This window comes from Pollachius pollachius, assembly GCF_949987615.1.
Source record: "Pollachius pollachius genome assembly, chromosome: 19".
NCBI lineage: Eukaryota > Metazoa > Chordata > Actinopteri > Gadiformes > Gadidae > Pollachius > Pollachius pollachius.
Genome location: NC_136952.1, coordinates 1,892,185 through 1,910,460, shown reverse-complemented (window position 1 = coordinate 1,910,460; position 18,276 = coordinate 1,892,185). Strand labels below are relative to the sequence as shown.

The 18,276-nt window shown below is 51.0% G+C and overlaps 1 protein-coding gene across 1 annotated transcript in view; it reads right to left on the bottom strand.

Moving 5' to 3' along the window:
• The window catches only part of dock1 (dedicator of cytokinesis 1), a 186,649-nt gene that overhangs the window by 136,569 nt on the left and 31,804 nt on the right, over positions 1 to 18,276 (bottom strand). Inside the window, exons 10-16 of the mRNA XM_079757227.1 lie at positions 17,778 to 17,913; positions 14,840 to 14,912; positions 12,617 to 12,696; positions 9,225 to 9,350; positions 7,734 to 7,858; positions 3,533 to 3,631; positions 2,547 to 2,619 (exon numbers count right to left, since the gene is read on the bottom strand). Of these exons, the coding sequence (XP_079613353.1) occupies positions 2,547 to 2,619; positions 3,533 to 3,631; positions 7,734 to 7,858; positions 9,225 to 9,350; positions 12,617 to 12,696; positions 14,840 to 14,912; positions 17,778 to 17,913 (712 nt within the window). The remainder of the gene's footprint in view (positions 1 to 2,546; positions 2,620 to 3,532; positions 3,632 to 7,733; positions 7,859 to 9,224; positions 9,351 to 12,616; positions 12,697 to 14,839; positions 14,913 to 17,777; positions 17,914 to 18,276) is intronic.

Sequence of the window (18,276 nt, the reverse complement as noted above, 5' to 3'; positions counted from 1 at the left end):
CTGCGTGGCACAGATCATCCTCACGGCTGAACAGGCTCCGACGCCCGCGCGCACGGAGGTGCGATTCAACCCAGACATCCCATGCATACCATCTGCATTAATGCCCCCCTTCACCACGCTGAGACCCAGGCCTGGCCCTGAATCATCGCTGGGGAGAGACACCGGTGGAGGGGCACGGAGAGACGCCACGCGACCCCCATGGAGGGAAATGTATGCAGCGACCTCCAAAGACAAGAAGGAGGCTTCTTTTTGTTCTTGTTCCAGAGTCGGCCCCAGTGGGCCACCTGACCCGCACTCCGGAAGGCCGGGGCTGTCGGCTCGGGTCCTCGTCTCCTGTCCAACGACCCCCCATCCACCACCGCTGTCTAACGACCTAACGACCTGCCCAACCCCCCCCCCCCCCCCTTTCTGGAGGTGGAGGAGGACGGCCCGGACGACACAGAGAACAGGAAGTACACTTTTGTCATTAACGGGGGCAGCCGTCAGGCCTGATGAGGGACGGCGGGGAGACGGCTGCAGGGACACGGTACCTCCGTAGTGCTATGGCTACACCACCCAGACACCGGCTGAATCACAGAGGTGCTCTAGAGTCTACACCACCAGAATCACAGAGGTGAGAGTCACGGTTCCTCCATAGCTCAACGTCTACACCACCCAGACACCAGCAGATTCAGGGTGAGCGTCAGAGGCCCTCCATAGTGCTACGTCTTCTCTACACCACCCAGACTCCAGCAGACTCACAGAGGTGAGCTCCACAGTGCCTGGGCTCTGAGCTACGTCTGCTGTACAACATCCAAACCCCGAGCACACAGAGGCAGCAGCGCCAGATCAAAGCCAACACGGGCGTGGCCTTTGAGGGACGTCTGGTGCACCAGCTCAACGAGACGCGGCCTCACTGCCGAAGACGCCGTCAGAGCGCTCGCTGGCCAGCGTCATCGCGGACGCACGTGGACTCGGTCGAACGCCCCGCTCCACAGAACCGTTCCCTCCCTTACCTCCCGTTTCTTCCCGGGTCCGCCTCATGCCTTCAGGACCTCCTCCAGGTTCCGCTGGCTCCGCTGGTTCCTCGTAGAGGACGTTCTCACAGCCAGAGTACAGCGATTCACCCGCTCCCATAGCGGGGAGGAGTGAGTGCATCTGTCTCTGCCAGGGAGCTGCCGCTATGGGGGGGTGGAGGCCCAGGGTGGAGCGAGGCTCTCTGCGGGCGGAGGTTTGTGTTGACTCAGTTTCTCCCCCTCCCACCCGTACCCCCCAGCCGGCACCGCAATGAACAGAGTTTCGCCGAAAAGCGCTGCATTGCAGATTGCCTTTTAAAAGCGGTCTCAATATATTATATCTATATATATTTACGCTAATAGTGATGCTTTCTCTTCCTGTCGAGGAACACCTTGCGCGGCGGCGGGGGTAATGGATTGCTCTCCCCGTCGGGGAGCGGTGCTGCTGACAGACTTTCCGGAGGAAAAATGAATAAATAGACATTAATCTCCCAGCAGCCCCGGAGCTGCGGGCCTGCTGCTGGTGGGACAACAAGGCTGTGGGGGGGGGCGGGGAGGGGGGTGCACCTTCTGCCGGTGAGACAACATGGGCAGGGGGGGGCCTGCTGCTATTGGGACAACACAGACTCAACACATGGCGCTCTGGGTCCACCAGGCCACGCCCCCTCCCTGGGTCCACCAGGCCACGCCCCCTCCCTGGGTCCACCAGGCCACGCCCCCTCCCTGGGTCCACCAGGCCACGCCCCCACCCTGGATCCACCAGGCCACGCCCCCTCTCTGGGTCCACCAGGCCACGCCCCCTCTCTGGGTCCACCAGGCCACGCCCCCTCTCTGGGTCCACCAGGCCACGCCCCCTCCCAGGGTCCACCAGGCCACGGCCCCACCCTGGGTCCACCAGGCCACGCCCCCTCCCTGGGTCCACCAGGCCACGCCCCCTCCCTGGGTCCACCAGGCCACGCCCCCACCCTGGGTCCACCAGGCCACGCCCCCTCCCTGGGTCCACCAGGCCACGCCCCCTCCCTGGGTCCACCAGGCCACGCCCCCTCCCTGGGTCTACGAGGTCACCCCCCCGGAGGTGTATAAAATTTTAAATGAACCGTTTAGCTAAATGCTGAAGGATGCTGCTGGCCTGATGGGTGGCCCTGCTGTCCCTGCAGTCCTCAGACTAACAGAAGGGGACCGTCAGTAGGTGATTCTCCCCGGCCATCTGGAGGGGGGACAGGCCCCTTAACCGATGGCACCTGATGTACGGTGGGCTATTAGCACTGGTTAATGTGAGGGAGGGAGGGAGGGAGGGAGGGAGGGAGGGAAAGGGAGACAGAGAGAGGAGAGAGACAGAAATGAAGACAGACGGGGAGAGAGTGAGAGAAAGAGGGGGGTAGGGAGAGTGAGAGACATGAGGGGGAGGGATGGCGTGCGTGTGCCTCCTATTCATGTATCATAGTGCGACGCCTCTGCTGTGAATGGCCGTCGTCCATCGTGTGTGTCGGGGGGTAGAGTGGCGGGCCGCGATGATGGCCATTCACACGGCGGCGCTGCGTGTGTACTCACAGTCCTGGGAGGAGCGGTGGCGGAAGGTGAAGCGCAGGTGGCTGCGGTTCACGTCCTCGATGGGGATGGCCACCTGGGGACACGAGAGGGGAGCCGTGTGAGCCCAGCGCCAGAGTCAACACAGCAAAACACCCCGGGATCATGTTGACAGAGGGCCGGCCCCATTGAGGAAAAAATACTGACAAATCGTCTGCTTAGAAGAGAGAGAGTGGGGGAGTGAGTGATTAAGAGAGAGTGAGTGAGTTAGAGAGAGAGTGTAAGAGAGTGAGTGAGTGAGTGAGAGAGTGAGTGAGAGAATGAGTAAGTGAGAGAGTGAGTGAGAGAGTGAGTGAGTGAGTGAGAGAGTGAGAGTGTAAGAGAGTGAATGGGTGAGTGAGAGAGTGAGTGAGAGAGTGAGTGAGTGAGTGAGAGAGTGAGAGTGTAAGAGAGTGAATGGGTGAATGAGTGAGTGAGTGAGTGAGTGAGTGAGTGAGAGAGAGAATGAGAGAATGAGAGTGAATGGGTGAGTGAGTGAGTGAGAGAATGAGTGAGTGAGTGAGTGAGAGAGAGAATGAGTGTAAGAGAGTGAATGGGTGAGTGAGTGAGTGAGTGAGTGAGAGAGAATGAGAGTGTAAGAGAGTGAATGGGTGAGTGAGTGAGTGAGTGAGTGAGAGAATGAGTAAGCGAGTGAGTGAGTGAGTGAGTGAGAGAGAGAATGAGAGTGTAAGAGAGTGAATGGGTGAGTGAGCGAGTGAGTGAGTGAGAGAGAATGAGAGTGTAAGAGAGTGAATGGGTGAGTGAGTGAGAGAGAGAATGAGAGTGTAAGAGAGTGAATGGGTGAGTGAGTGAGTGAGTGAGTGAGTGAGTGAGTAAGCGAGAGAGTGTCTGCGTGTCAAAGATATAAAAATATATTCAAAACGCAACGGAAAAAAAAAACAACTCCAAATGAAAACATGCAGAAGGACGTCCTGTATGCGTTGGCCATCGCTCTCCCAGTACCCACGCACCTTGATGGTTTCAAACCAGCGCGGCTGCTTGACCTGGTAGTAGATGACCGACTTGTACTCGTGCAGACCCTCGTCCCCGGCCCCCGGGAAGATCACGTTCTGGAGAGGGGAGGGAAGACAGACGTCACGGTGAGGGTCACCCACACACAGGGCTGTCCTGAGACACTGCCAGGTGTCCACCCCTCCTGTGTGACATCACAGCACATTTACATGTAGCGGACACGTTTACCAAAGGCCACTTACAATAAGAACGTCTGTCAGAAGAAAGATAGACAACGATATATCGCCGTCGGTGCAGTAAGGATGTTCCGAGAGCCAAGTGCCAAGCACTAACAATCACTCCCATTGCTCCCATTTATCCCATCGACCCCATTCCCCGTATGCAACACGACGCTAGGTACTATCTTTAAGTGCCAGGATGTACAACATACAATAATTGTGAGGTGAACTCTGATCAAGTGAGTTGAGTCAGTACATCCAAAAAATATATATATTGGCTGCTCTGTGCATGACAGACAGACAGACACACAGACACACAGACACACAGACAAGCAGAGTGGAATCAGAGAACTAAATGAGAAATTAAATATTGAAGACCTATAAGACCCAGGGAAGAGGCAAGGGTGAGGGGGGTGAGGGGACCCTTGGGGGCTGGACCAGCTGGGTGTACGGGGCTCCAGGTGAAGCCATTAGCTCGTTGCCAGAAGCAATTAGCTCAACAAAACCCACCCCAACCTCCCGCCTAGGGGGTCCCCCACAGTAGGTCAGAGTCTGTGCTTATTCAGGGTCTCTCTCCTCCCACCTCCTCCTCCTCCTCCCTCCGGGGTCCCCTACAGTAGGTCATAGTGGGAGAGTCCAGTGTTTAATCAGGGCCTCTCTCCTCTCTCCTCCCTCCCTCCCTCCCTCCCTCCCTCCCCCCTCCGGGGTCCCCTACAGTAGGTCAGAGTGGGAGAGTCCAGTGTTTAATCAGGGCCTCTCTCCTCCCTCCTCCCTCCCTCCTTCCTCCCCCCTCCGGGGTCCCCTACAGTAGGTCAGAGTGGGAGAGTCCAGTGTTTAATCAGGGCCTCTCTCCTCCCTCCTCCCTCCCTCCTTCCTCCCCCCTCCGGGGTCCCCTACAGTAGGTCAGAGTGGGAGAGTCCAGTGTTTAATCAGGGTCTCTCTCCTCCCTCCCGGTGGTCCCCAGAGCTGCAGCCTCTGCTGCTCTAATGGATTCTGACAACCAGCAATTATGAGGAATAACAGGACTGACCTGTGGTCCCCCGCCGTGCTGAACGACCCCGGCTGGGGGGCCTCCAGCCCCCCTGGAAAGGTCCAGTCTTTTCCTCTTTCTAAGATGAGGTTAACCTTTTATTTGGGCTTCGCACCAAACTGTTACCGGGGCCGACGGTGTGAATGAAGCCAGTCTGCAAATCCACGCCTTACCCATGGCTGCTCAAGATATAATCCTACCACTTTGCCCCGCTGCACTTAAAACCCAAGGCTGTGTGTCTTCAGGGAACTCAAGTGGGTCGAGTTTCCAATCAGAGCGCTCACACCCGAGCGGTGAGCTCCGGCCCTGCGCAAAACCTTGGCGAGCATCGCGGCGCCATCCACCCCGACTCATCACACTAAACACAGAGCAAGACCCAACGTCGAGAGAGCGGTCACGGGCAGAACCACGACGACGGGAAGGACGACCAACGGGGAGGGAGGAGAGGAGGGAGAGGGGGAGAGGAGCTGTCGGCTCGTTGGACATTGCGAGAAAGGGAAGGTGACACCAAGTTCACAGTATTTCTGAACCAATACCTGGTGAAAGGACGCATCTCTCTTGCCAAGGTATTGGCAGCCCCCCCCTCCCTGTTCTGGAACAGCGGGGGTCACGTGGGGAGGACCGAGTGTGGCCGTGAGCCAGATGTTGCCATAGCAACGAGCAGAAGGGGGAAGTGTGTGTGTGTGTGTGTGTACCTGTGTGTGTGTGTGTGTGTGTGTGTGTACCTGTGTGTGTGTGTGTGTGTGTACCTGTGTGTGTGTGTGTGTGTGTGTGTGTGTGTGTGTGATCAGATGGGCTGCTCATCAGAAGCGTCCTCCTCCTCCTCTCGCTTCTAGCAGAACTTCCTTGTGGCGAAATTACGCCGCTGTAAGTTTAGCCAATTACAGGTGATAACAGACCCCACAGCAGTCTGCTTGGGTGGGAAAGTATGCATGTGTGTGTGAGCACCTATGTAGGCCCACATGTGTGTATGTGTATGCATGCGTGTCCGCTACAAGGACACACACGCAGCCGTGAGTCCGACCCCACCAGCGCCAGCAGCTGGGATCGATGCTCCTTAATCAGGGCCACGACCGTCTGAATCCAATCACAGCGGAACACACCGCGCTGCATACAAATACTGGGTACCACCTCTTATTCTGGAGCGACATTCCCAGCATTCCGGTAAAGGAACAGCCTTCCGATAACGCGTCCGTAACTTGTCTGTTCAAGTGTACCGAAAAGTACACATAGTATATGAAAAATACATAAACATTCAACCAATCGTGATTAGGGATGGGCATTTGAAGAAATTTCCTTGATCGAGCATCGCTAGAGTTATCGATCAATTATCGATTAATCATTTACTTTTTTCTATTGAAATTCCCGTTGGTAGAAAATACAAAATGCAGCATGTTTTTATCAATGAAATCTTTATTCCAACAATAATGTATGGGCCAACATTAATACAATATAGTTAACTTGAAGACCTACAACTGTTTAACAGTTTTGAAATAATAAATACAGGCATTATAGGTTATAGGCCTATGCGGCGCTCGTAAAGTCCGAACAATGCGCCTACAGTCGCTCTTAAAGGTTTGGATACGATTCAACAAGACTAAATCTGTACCCTATTCCAATTACAATAAGTAGCCAACTTATCGGACAACAATAATCAAACAAAGGCAGTAGGTTAAACGTGGGCATTAAACTGTATAACTGTTTTGAAAAAAAGGGGGGGAAAAGGCCGACATATAATGCCTATAGGCTGCAGCCGGCGCGCGGAAAAGGCTCGCAACAAAAAGATGAGCCACCCATTTACCAACAATTGCATGAACTAGTCTATCTAAAAGCAATACCTTATTGAACATATACAAGGCTGAACTTGTTGCTAAAATATCACAGTTTTGGCAAAATGTAACGACTCCAAGAGGCACCAAGCCGAAAGAATAGCGGAGCGAGAGACAACACATTTAGAAAAAAAAGAGCGACTCACATACGGTGGTGACTGTCCCTACTGTCTCATAGCATACAGTAACTCCAGCCTACATATTTTTGTTTAGGAATATAAGCATGTTAACATGCTCGGGGGTCAGACGCGAACGCAGCCTTGTAACTGTCAGTCCAGCAGCAGAAAACACCCGCTCTGACGGGACCGAAGTTGCGGGGATGCAGAGGTATTGTCGCGCTAACTTTGACAGCTTGGGGAACCGTCTTCAATTCACTTTCCACCAGTCGGCAGGGTGGTATTTCTCCCACATAGTGATATTCAATTAAATGCTTCAAGACTCACAGTATGCAACACAACGTCCTTTTGATCGATAACAATATAAATTGATCGACGCATTTCTTAACGATCAATTATCGAGCATCGATTAATTATGCCCATCCCTAATCGTGATTCACCTGTTCCACATGCCCACAAATACATCCCACCAGCGCGTGCACACACACACACACACACACACACACACACACACACACACACCTGATCCCCTGACCTCCTTCATGAGACATTAGAGGCAGGGTCAGTGGCCTTTAGAGCCAGTCAATCCCCGAGCATGATGGGGGCAATAGAGGCAGCTTATAGGTCAGGCCAGGAACAAACAGAAGTGATCAATATTAGATTGGCGCTTTTAAAAAATTCGATTGGCGCTTTGTAAACAGAGCCGATCCATTCAGCGATGCGTGCATAAAGTCAGCAACACGGTTCTAAAAGGGATTTCTTCCAGACGTTTTGGTTTAAAGTATGGGGGCCGGTCACTCCCCAGAGGACCCATAACACCACTGATTGTCTGAAACAGACAGAACAAACACTGCACCCGGTCCAAGGCGGTAAAATGGTATGATTTGACAAGACTACAGGGGGAAAAGAATATGAATATGAATATCACTCCGGCTACACACCCCTTGGCCCCCGAACCCCGACATGAAGGCGTTAAATGGTTGCCTTGGCGACGGCCCCGGACTTACCTCCAGCTTCTTGCCGTCCTCGTCGTACACCGACATGGTGACCTCCACATTCTTTGGCGTGGTCTTGCTGCCCTTGTCGAACTCCCCCTGGACCAGAGTGACGTAGATATCGTTCCTCACGTCCCCTAAGAGGAGAGGGGCAGGGGCATTAGGGCCGACCCCGGCCAGGTGAGGTCGTTAGGACTCACCCCGTCCAGGTGAGGTCGTTAGGACCAACCCCGGCCAGGTGAGGTCGTTAGGACCAACCCCGGCCAGGTGAGGTCGTTAGGAATGAGGACGTTAGGACCGACCCCGGCAAGGTGAGGTCGTTAGGACTCACGCCGTCCAGGTGAGGTCGTTAGGACCGCCCCCGGCCAGGTGAGGTCATTAGGACCAACCCCGCCCAGGTGAGGTCGTTAGGACCGCCCCCGGCCAGGTGAGGTCGTTAGGAACGACCCCGGCCAGGTGAGGTCGTTAGGAACGACCCCGGCCGGGTGCTCATGTAATAACAACGAGGGTGGAAAGGGGGCTTCTGTGCCAGAACCAGATGATAAGAGGGGAAAACACTGCATAGATTACCACAGGACACCTAATGGAGAGCTTCCGGGAGGTAATGGCTCACGACGGCCATCGCAGGCGGATTGAGCGGCGTTGGTTGTGCCCGTGAGAAGGCTTGTTGTGGTGCTGATTTAACACACACACTTAAGAGTACTCGGGCACCTTGAATGATCGCAGCGCTGTCATTTAACCCCCTCCAGCTTGGCCGGAGGTGCGGAGCGCTGCGTAGCCCCACAATGAACAGGGATGACAATTTGGCGTGTGTACGTATTTTGTTGATGTGTGGGTGTGTGTTGGTGGAGTGCAGGTGTATGTGTGTGTGTGTGTGTGTGTGTTGGTGGAGTGCGTGTGTTGGTGTGTGTGTTGGTGGAGTGTGTGTGTTGGTGTGTGTGTTGGTGGAGTGCGTGTGTTGGTATGTGTGTTGGTGGAGTGCGTGTGTTGGTGTGTGTGTGTGTTGGTGGAGTGCGTGTGTTGGTGTGTGTGTGTGTTGGTGGAGTGCGTGTGTTGGTGTGTGTGTGTGTTGGTGGAGTGTGTGTCTGTGTGTGTGTGTATTGGTGGAGTGTGTGTCTGTGTGTGTGTGTGTTGGTGGAGTGTGTGTCTGTGTGTGTGTGTGTTGGTGGAGTGTATGTCTCTGTGTGTGTGTGTTGGTGGAGTGTGTGTCTCTGTGTGTGTGTGTGTGTGTGTGTGTGTGTGTGTGTGTGTGTGGAGTTCAGGTGTGTGTGTTGGTGGACTAGGGGTGGCGGTGCTAGTCGACTGTGTGTGCGCCTTCATGCCGGAAGGCGGCACATGTGTGCGCATTGTCGGAGTGTACGTGTGATTGTCGATGGAATGAGTTTCCGTCTGTGTGTGTGTGTGTGTGTGAGTGCTTGTGTATCTGCTTGCGTGTGTGTGTGTGTGTGTGTGTGTGTGTGTGTGTGTGTGTGTGTGTGTGTGTGTGTGTGTGTGTGTGTGCACCTGGCATGATGATCTCGGGGAAGCCCATCTTGCGGGCCACGGCAGTGGAGCGGTCCACCAGGTGGGGGAAGTCCTTCCTGATCTGGTGGATGTCTCCGGGCAGCAGCTTCAGAGTCACCCACAGGCCTGCAGGCAACCACAGGGCACTCAGACACACTCACTGGAGGGAGGCAAGGAGCCCCGGGGAGACAATGGAAAAACGCACTGAACGGCAGTGGGCAGGGGGGGGGAGCAGGGCAGGGGGAGAGAGAGGACAAAACGAGGACAGAGGAGATGAGAGAGGGAGAGAGAGAGTGAGAGAGAGAGAGATAGAGAGAGAGAGAGAGAACAAAACCAATCAGAGCGAGAGAGAGAGAGTGAGAGTGGAGATGAGAGAGAGAGAGAGAGAGGAGATGAGAGAGTGAGAACAATACCAATCAGAGCGAGAGAGAGAGAGAGAGAACAGAAGCAAAGTGCAGAGACGAGAAAGCCAAAGGTGGGAGCCTGGGGCGGTTCAGTAAATAGAATCATCTCGGTCGTTAAATAAAATCACGTAAACAAACAAGAAATAATTGGGCAAGGAAACGAGACTTGCAGGAAGGATTACATTGTATTTTTTCCGAAACACGCTCAAATACACGCTTTTTTAACCCGCGGTTCAGCTTCCAACGGCTCCGGTTAACACCGGTTTGATTCGAAACACAGAGTTTTTCGTTTCGAAAAAAAAAAAAGGTACCATTTTCCACCACATATCAAATTGCTCCGGAGCAAAACAGTGGCAATTTCCAGAGTCAAATAATTGGGCAGGGAACGACGTCGGACCCCCGCGGTGGGGGGGGTCTGTCTGAGCTCCCCGCTAATGCTGAGACAAAGGACCTGTGGGGCGACTTTTCTGGGTCGTATTTTCTTCGCAATTTAGCAGTGGCGCCGCGCCGCTCTGATGTCTCCCGGCGGCGGCGGCTGCAGGGGGGGAGGGGGGGGGGGGGGGGGGGCTTTAACGAGGGCCCGGACACGGCTCAGGAGTCGGGGGACCGTTCTGTATTCCGCATCGCGGAGCTCCAGGAGTGATGGCGGCCGGTCGACTCGGAGCGACGGAGTGCGAGGAGTTATGAACGGTGCGGTACGTTCGGTTTACGGAGTTGTGGAGGGGAAGGAGCAGGGTGCAATTTATAAAGTAAACAACCGAAAGACGCCCCCTCCCTCCCTGCTCCATTTCCTCATTACCGTTTCTCCATCAAGGTTTGGGGATCCAAGATGCACGGAGCATTTCACTCACATACAGCGGACTGATGACGCCACCACTTCTTCAAAGATGTATTTTTGCGTTTTTATGCTTAAATAGAGTGAGATAGACGGGACCGGTTTGGGGGAGAGAGAGGGGAGGACATGCAGCAAAGGACCACAGGGGGCAGGAATCGAACCCGGGTCACTGAGGTCAGGACCTTAATGGTACGCGCTCAACCCCGTGAGCCGCCGGGACGCCATGACAACGCCACTTCTAACCAAACTACACTCGCACAAAGCTCTTAAATCGTACCTACAAGAACAGAAAAAGAGCGAAAGAGGTGGACGTATGCCGTCTCTCGTGCAGCAACACGGACACGCGTCTGCTCTCGGGGGGGGCGTTTGGCACTGCTGCTCCCCCTGCCTGGCCTGAGCCGACCTGACAAGTACCCAGGTAGCATTCATGGGACATGACAGAACAGGGGCGGCAGGCCGGATCATCCCACTAATAGACTCTTTATTCCAGCGTCGCCTGGAATAAAGAGGCTCGTCCTTATTTCTGGGGGCCCCTTCTCTCCTCCATCTACACGTCCTTGCTTGCCATCAGGCGTGGACGGAAAACAGAGGGTCCGAATGTGAGTAGAATTGTTCAGTGTTGGTGAAAATAAACACGTCGGGAGCAGTACACGATGTACCGGCTCGGCGTTGGACGTGCGTGTACAGCTGTCCTCCTGCTTCCTCCCGCTAGACACTGACGGCTCTCAGACGTTTCCGTCTGCATGAGGGCGCACCATCATTAGCAGAACCTGTGCACGACTGAGATTCTTGTGATCCCATATAGGGTAGAACCGTAAGTCACACGCAGCGTATTGGTTCAGCTTGACCAATCAGCTCAAGTACATACCGAGCCTGCTTGAAGCTGATCATATTGATCCGTCTCCCGGGCCAACAAAGATCCCTTTCCCCGGGTCATCCCCGCCGTGGACTACTTCTGCCAACTGCAATGTTTGTCTGGTTCCTGGGCCGTCAGCAGAACAGTCGCCTGGTGCTCCTCCGAGCTCAGAACGCACGTCATGTGGCGCCGCTCTACATTTCACTCTGCATCAAGATCCTGTCCTTGATGTTGCCATGCAGGGAGCGTCGTCTGTGGCTCTGCACGGCAGCCACCCACACCCCCCCTGCTCTCATCCATCCCTACTAATGAACAGTCTGCCACTGCCTCACTGGATGGAACTCATCTGTAGTCTGGGCTCTCCCTACGAGCGGCACCTCAATGGGGGGGGGGGGGAGCTCCCTCCCTCCTTCTGCAGGATCCTTCCCTTCCCATCTTCCATAAAACATATGCAGATGCACCTTTGCTCGGAACATCTCAACCCCTAACAGATCAAGCTTCTCACAGATGAATAAGTTAGCAGGCGAGATTCATCTTCCAGAAATAGCCATGAAGAGGACTGGAGATGGAGCAGGTATTGATTCATAGTGTGGACTTGATGCTGGAAACTGGGGTATCGAGATTGGCCGGTTGAAAACATCCAACCCTCCTAGAAAGAGAAAAGCTCAGTACTCCAACCCTTCTACAACTACTACTATTGGGTCCACTGCTTGTGATGAATATACATACTTTTTCTGCAGCCTCTCCAACCTCTTCGTTTTAATTACCAAACATGGATGATTTGCTTTGTAAAAGTTTCAGTTTTTCTGACCATCAGTTGGAATGAGCACACATAGTTAAAGGTTGTTTGTGCGCAGTTTGAATTTGAGATGAAAGGCATGGCACTAATTAATTCATACATTAAATATATTATTTAGTGTTTTTTCACCAACAGTTGGAAGGTCTTCACAAAGTGATACGTTGATATTGTTGACATATGACAACAGGCTTTGATCATTTATTTATGGAATTAAGTTTTGCTAGTCTTTTGTGGACTAGCAGTCAGAATGACCACTGCACCTGTCCTTAAAGGTGACATATTATACCACCAGGTGTGAGTTTGATTAGCTGTTACGAGGCGTTTTGAAAATCTGCCTCTTCTGACATCATAGGTAAGCAGGTGCTCCTAGATGTCAGAAGAGTCCAATTTTCCAAACGGCCTGCCATGGTGGTATAATATGTCAACATATAATAACATGTTAAATATACAGCACATATATTGATAACACATATAACATGTGCACAGGGCGCGCCGTACCTTGGCCCTTGTGGTTGACCTCCTTGGCGGCGATGACCTTGTTGATGACGGTCTGGAGGAAGTCGTTCTCCCCCGCCACCCTGGAAAAACGGGACATCGGGAGGGGAGGATTAGGGAAAAGGTTGGGACGAGAGGGACAAAACAATGTAGAGCGCGAGACAGACAGAGAGACAGACAGACAGACATAGAGACGGACAGACAGACAGACAGACAGACAGACAGGCAGGCAGGCAGGCAGGCAGGCAGGCAGGCAGGCAGGCAGGCAGGCAGGCAGGCAGGCAGGCAGAGACAGACAGACAGACAGACAGACAGAGACAGAGAGACGGAGAGATTGAAACAGAGAGACAAAGAGAGTGAGACAACAAGAGAGACGGAGAAAGAGAGAGAGACTGAGACACAAACGCAGACAGACAGGCATACAGAGAGAGAGAGACACACACACACACATAAGCAGAGAGGCGCACGTCATGGCAGACGCAGTGAGGTAGCAGTGAGGTAGGACGGACAACGTCAGAAACAGAGAACATCGTTTAGGAAACGCCACCGATTCGGCAAACGTTAAGATCCCTGGTACCGAGAAAGAATAAAGCTCAATCCAACCACAAGATGACCTTTGACCCTGGGGAATGCACACCTAGGGAGTGCTGATGTGTTACAATATCCCAGGACTTTGACAAGCTAGAACAAGACTTTAGGGGGGTGGGGGGGGTCCAGATTGTCTGAGACAAGCACAATACAGCAGTGCAGAAGAGAGCAGATGTACTTTGCAGAGGCACCAGATGCCTGGGAACTGTGAGCGAGGGAATAAGGAACAGAGGCGAAGGACGGGATACATGAGAGCAGCAAGTGAGATGTTGAATATTAGTTTATAGCAGCAATTCTTGAGTTCAATAGAGGGTAAGGATTTGTTTCAACTAAAAAAGGTAGAGAATTTGATGTACTGAGGGATTTTAAAAAGTCTGAACAACCCAGCAGGGTTTCACTATAATTATGTAGAAAGAAACCATACACAATGTATGAATATTAGTTTATAGCTGCAATTCCTGAGAATGCAGCGCCAAAAAACGAACTAGGTCAACCAAGTGCAGGTTTTCTAATGCAGGAAGCCCCTGGCTATATTCAATGCTATTTCTGCTCGATAACTACTTTCAAAGTGTGTATTTCAGGGCCATTGGCTTAAACAAAACAGCAACGCAGCATCCACAATACACATTTGTTGTAGGCGCTTACTTCCTGTTCATATTCCCCCTGAAGACAACAGCATTCTCTCAGGTGCAGGGATCTGGGATTAGCTTTTTAAACCATTACCTCCCCTCTTCATTTTCCATTTATCTGCACCAGCAAAACTCAGGCCTGACCAGCATAAAACCCCTTATGCCGAAACACATTATTTTCCCTAAACGTGGCCAGACTGATTTGTAGCAACGGATAAGGCCGGTCACTGGGGTAATCTGCCCACTGCACGGGCATTATCCAAACGCATTTCCAATTATGCAGAAGTCCCATGAAGGAAAAGGTTGCTCTGAGCTAAAGGCTGCAAGTGCCTTCCTACTAGAATGGCAACACTTAATGAGATCGCCTTAATTGAGTCAGCGGGGAACAGGTAGAGGGCTTCTTTAGACCCCACTAATCAGTTGTCAAGCCTCCCCAACTACACACCAAATGCTGGCGCACACACACACACACATGGTCGCACAGACACACACACATGGTCACACATACACACACATGCTTGCATGCGCACACACACACACACACACACACACACACACACACAATTCTAAAATGGAGCCCTTGAAGCAGTTTGCCTATATGATGCATTTTATGTATTTAAATGATTGTGGCCCTTCAGGGTTGAATATTTTCCTTGAATGCATTCATTCAAAGTCGCTTTGGGCCAAGGGGTCGGTTAAATAAATGTAATAAATAAAATGTAATGTAATTTGATGTAATGCATGCGGACACAAACATGTACGCTCACACACAAACAAATACACACTTTACAAATTAATTAATTTACAAATTAGCACACAACATGCAGACAATCCACACCCAGATGAATGAATTTAAGCTTCTTGACGGGTTAATGAACGCATACTTGCACACAAGTTAATGAACACACACACACACACACACACAGGTTAATGAATACACAAATACACACACAAAAACAGAGGTACATGAACACACGTAAATTAACAGAACACACAGGGTTGTACTCACGGCTGGAAGGGTATGAAGTGCTGCTTGTCCTCATCGTCCATCTTGCCTGTTATGATGTCTGTGACGTCCATTACTATTGAGAGAGAGAGACAGAGAGACAGACAGAAATATAGAGAGAGACGCATAGAAACAGACATTGACAGAGAGACGGAGAGAGAGAGACAGAGACAGAGAGAGACAGAGACTGAGTTAAAGCGTTGAGAAGCACATCAGAATCAGAACATTGAGAGAGCTACAGGGACACCACAGGCCTGGTTCCTTAGATCAGGTTGCCCAGATGGGGACGCGGTTCCCAGGAGGGTTCCTGAAGGGCGTCATGGGGACCTTGGTACTTTTACATTTCTAAATACAAGGACGACCGGCAGTACGATACAGGACCACAGAGCCTCAGTCTGGGAGGGGGGTCACACACACACACACACACACACACACTCACACACACACACACACACACACACACGTCAGAGGCTGACGGTTTATCCCCTCGTTCCCCAGCAGCCTGAAGGCGGCACGAGGCGGCTAGCAGACGACCTGGAGGTCAGAGGTCACGCGTCACCATAAAGCCGGTAATCACCGAGGCTCCTCGCCCGCCACTCAGGGGAACTTCAGAAGACCGGACACTGACGTGTTCGATCGGGAACGTCGTTCCGTTTCAATGAGGAAAAGTCAGGAGGAAGTGAGACAGAAAACAGGGAGTAATTCTGTCTTTTGGAGCGGTGATGGCAGAGCGCCAACAGGATTAGTTTATGATGTGTTTGGCGGCGTTCCCGTCGGCTACAAATCTAATTCCGAAGGCCGGCATTCTTTTTTCAGACGGATATCTTGGGGTTTTCGCCAAAAATCACACAGAAAGCACACCGGTCCGTCCATGATTTATATGTTCCACAACTAAGAAGTGAGCGCCCTAATTACTGTTTCCTCCATATTTGAATGAGAGCTCTCCGGACGTAAATACCAACACACACTTCTGGAAGAACGAGGTCATGTTCTTCAGTCTCCCGGACCAAAGCAGGAAGTCCAGACCTGTGTGAAGACCCTTCGACTGACAGCTGTGATGACCGTGAGAAGTCAGTCCCGTTTACTCTCTGTGTGGCTCTTTCTCACACACACACACACACACACACACACACACACACACACACACACACACACACACACACACACACACACACACAGAGTTTCAATGAGAGTGCAGACCAGTCTTGACCAGTTTGCCTCCTGCTCTTAGAACGAGTACATGTTCCGTCTTCAGTCTCCCAGATAAAGGAAGAAAGTCCAGACTTGTGTGGAGACCTTTCCTCTGACACCTGAAGTGACTAGTCGCCGTCTAACGGGTCTGCAGTGCTTTTGCTCCAAACTAAAGTAATGCCTGGCGCACACTAGACGATCCATCTAACGGGGAAAATGGGAGAGACACACGCTTGAGGATGGACGAAGGAAGGATGAGGATGGTCGAGGAATGTCCTTTTCCGTTATGTTTCGGATATCGCTTTGTCAAAGACTTCATCAAAACTCTGTATTTATTATCTTTGTCTGCGTTCTTCTTCTTCTTGTCATATTCTTATTTCTCTTGCTCCGAAGACGGATAACCGGCGTTCACAGTTCATAAGAAGTAAGAGACAGGAAATTGTATTGCGTTGATCCGGAATAAGGCTATAATCCATGACCCTCTCTCTGCCTCCATAGATACTGAATATTCTGGAAACGTCCATATCATGGGAACTAAAGGAATAAAAGGAATTCAGACCTGCACAGGACAGCCTGAACACGGCGATGTTTATGGCACTACTCTGTAAAAGCATAAACATAAATGTACTGTATCTTTCGGAAAAAAAGCTGCGATTTGTATCCGATTTTACGAACCAAAACACTTTATTTTCCCGAGCGGCTTACAGGTCGAGTTTGCAAAACACAAAGACTTCAAAGAAGTAAGATTGCGCCGTTATCAGTGATTTGTTTTGAGTGATAAAACATGAAGTTCGTAATGCCATCACGATAAAGCCTGTATGCTCATCTACATTGGCAGTGAGCAACAGATAACCTCCTAAAGTAAACCTTAGCACCTCTTCATAACCGAGTAAAAATACGAAGAAGACATTGCGTTCTACAATGTGCTCTCAGTCCGTGAACCATAACTGAAAGACTCTGAATGAATTGCTTTCAACATTAAAGATGCCTTGTTGTCTAAATCTGTCAAAACTTTCAGGGTTTTACTCAAGTTAGATTTTTAAACATATAACCCTGTTTTACCGCTCCTTCGACGCAAAATCAGGCTTTAATTTTTCTGAAAAATATGAAAAATATCAATCTCAATACATCTATCTAGCTTTGTATCTATCTATATCCATATCTATGTATATATCTATCTGTATATCTCTCTCTATATGTATATATCAGGGCTGGGCAAGTTAACGCGTTAATTAGGCGTTTACGCAATCTTATTTTAACTCGATTAATACAAATTGGCACGTTCTCTTTTATTTTATTTTACTTATTTTGAAAGGTTTTGCCCACAGAATTTCAACATTCATATCAGAAATCATTTTTGTTTATAGTTCCACTTACTTTACATTAAATTACACTTGCAGTAAGTGACTGCCTGCTAACAATCCCCAAATCTGTGGTGTTCCTTAAGTTTCATATTCAACCCACACTGAGTGAGTCAATAAAACCCCCTCGAGATCACTTGGTCTACTTTTGGCTTATTAAGTACATTTGGTACGAATGATAATGTGTCATTCCATTTGATAATCTCATTTAACTTCAACTGGAATGGATTTAAAATACAATTGTAAAAGTGTGATTAATCGCGAGTTAACTTACCAATACTATGCGAATAATCGGGATTAACACTTTGAATCTTTGCCCAGCCCTAATATGCATATGTCTACATGTATATCTACATGTATGGATCTACATCTGTGTCTTTGTGGTGTACCTGCCACTCCGAAGGGCCTCCGCAGCCCCGAGGTCAGCTTCTTGGTGTTGTTGTCCCTGAGCTCCATGCGGCCGACGCGGACGATCTGACACACAAAGCTGATCCTGTCCCTCTTCAGGTCCTCACTGCCCAGGTCCTTAGGGCGGGAGACATAGGAACACAGAGAGAGAGACGTTAGAGACAGAGAGAGAGAGAGAAGTTAGAGACACAGAGAGAGAGAGACGTAGAGACAGAGAGAGAGAGACGTTAGAAACACAGAGAGAGAGACGTTAGAGACAGGAAGAGAGAGAGAGACGTTAGAGACACAGAGAGAGAGAGACGTTAGAGACATAGAGAGAGAGACGTTAGAGACAGGGAGAGAGAGAGAGACGTGAGAGACATAGAAACACAGAGAGAGAGAGACGTTAGAAACACAGAGAGAGAGAGACGTTAGAAACACAGAGAGAGAGAGACGTTAGAAACACAGAGAGAGAGAGAGACGTGAGAGACATAGAAACAC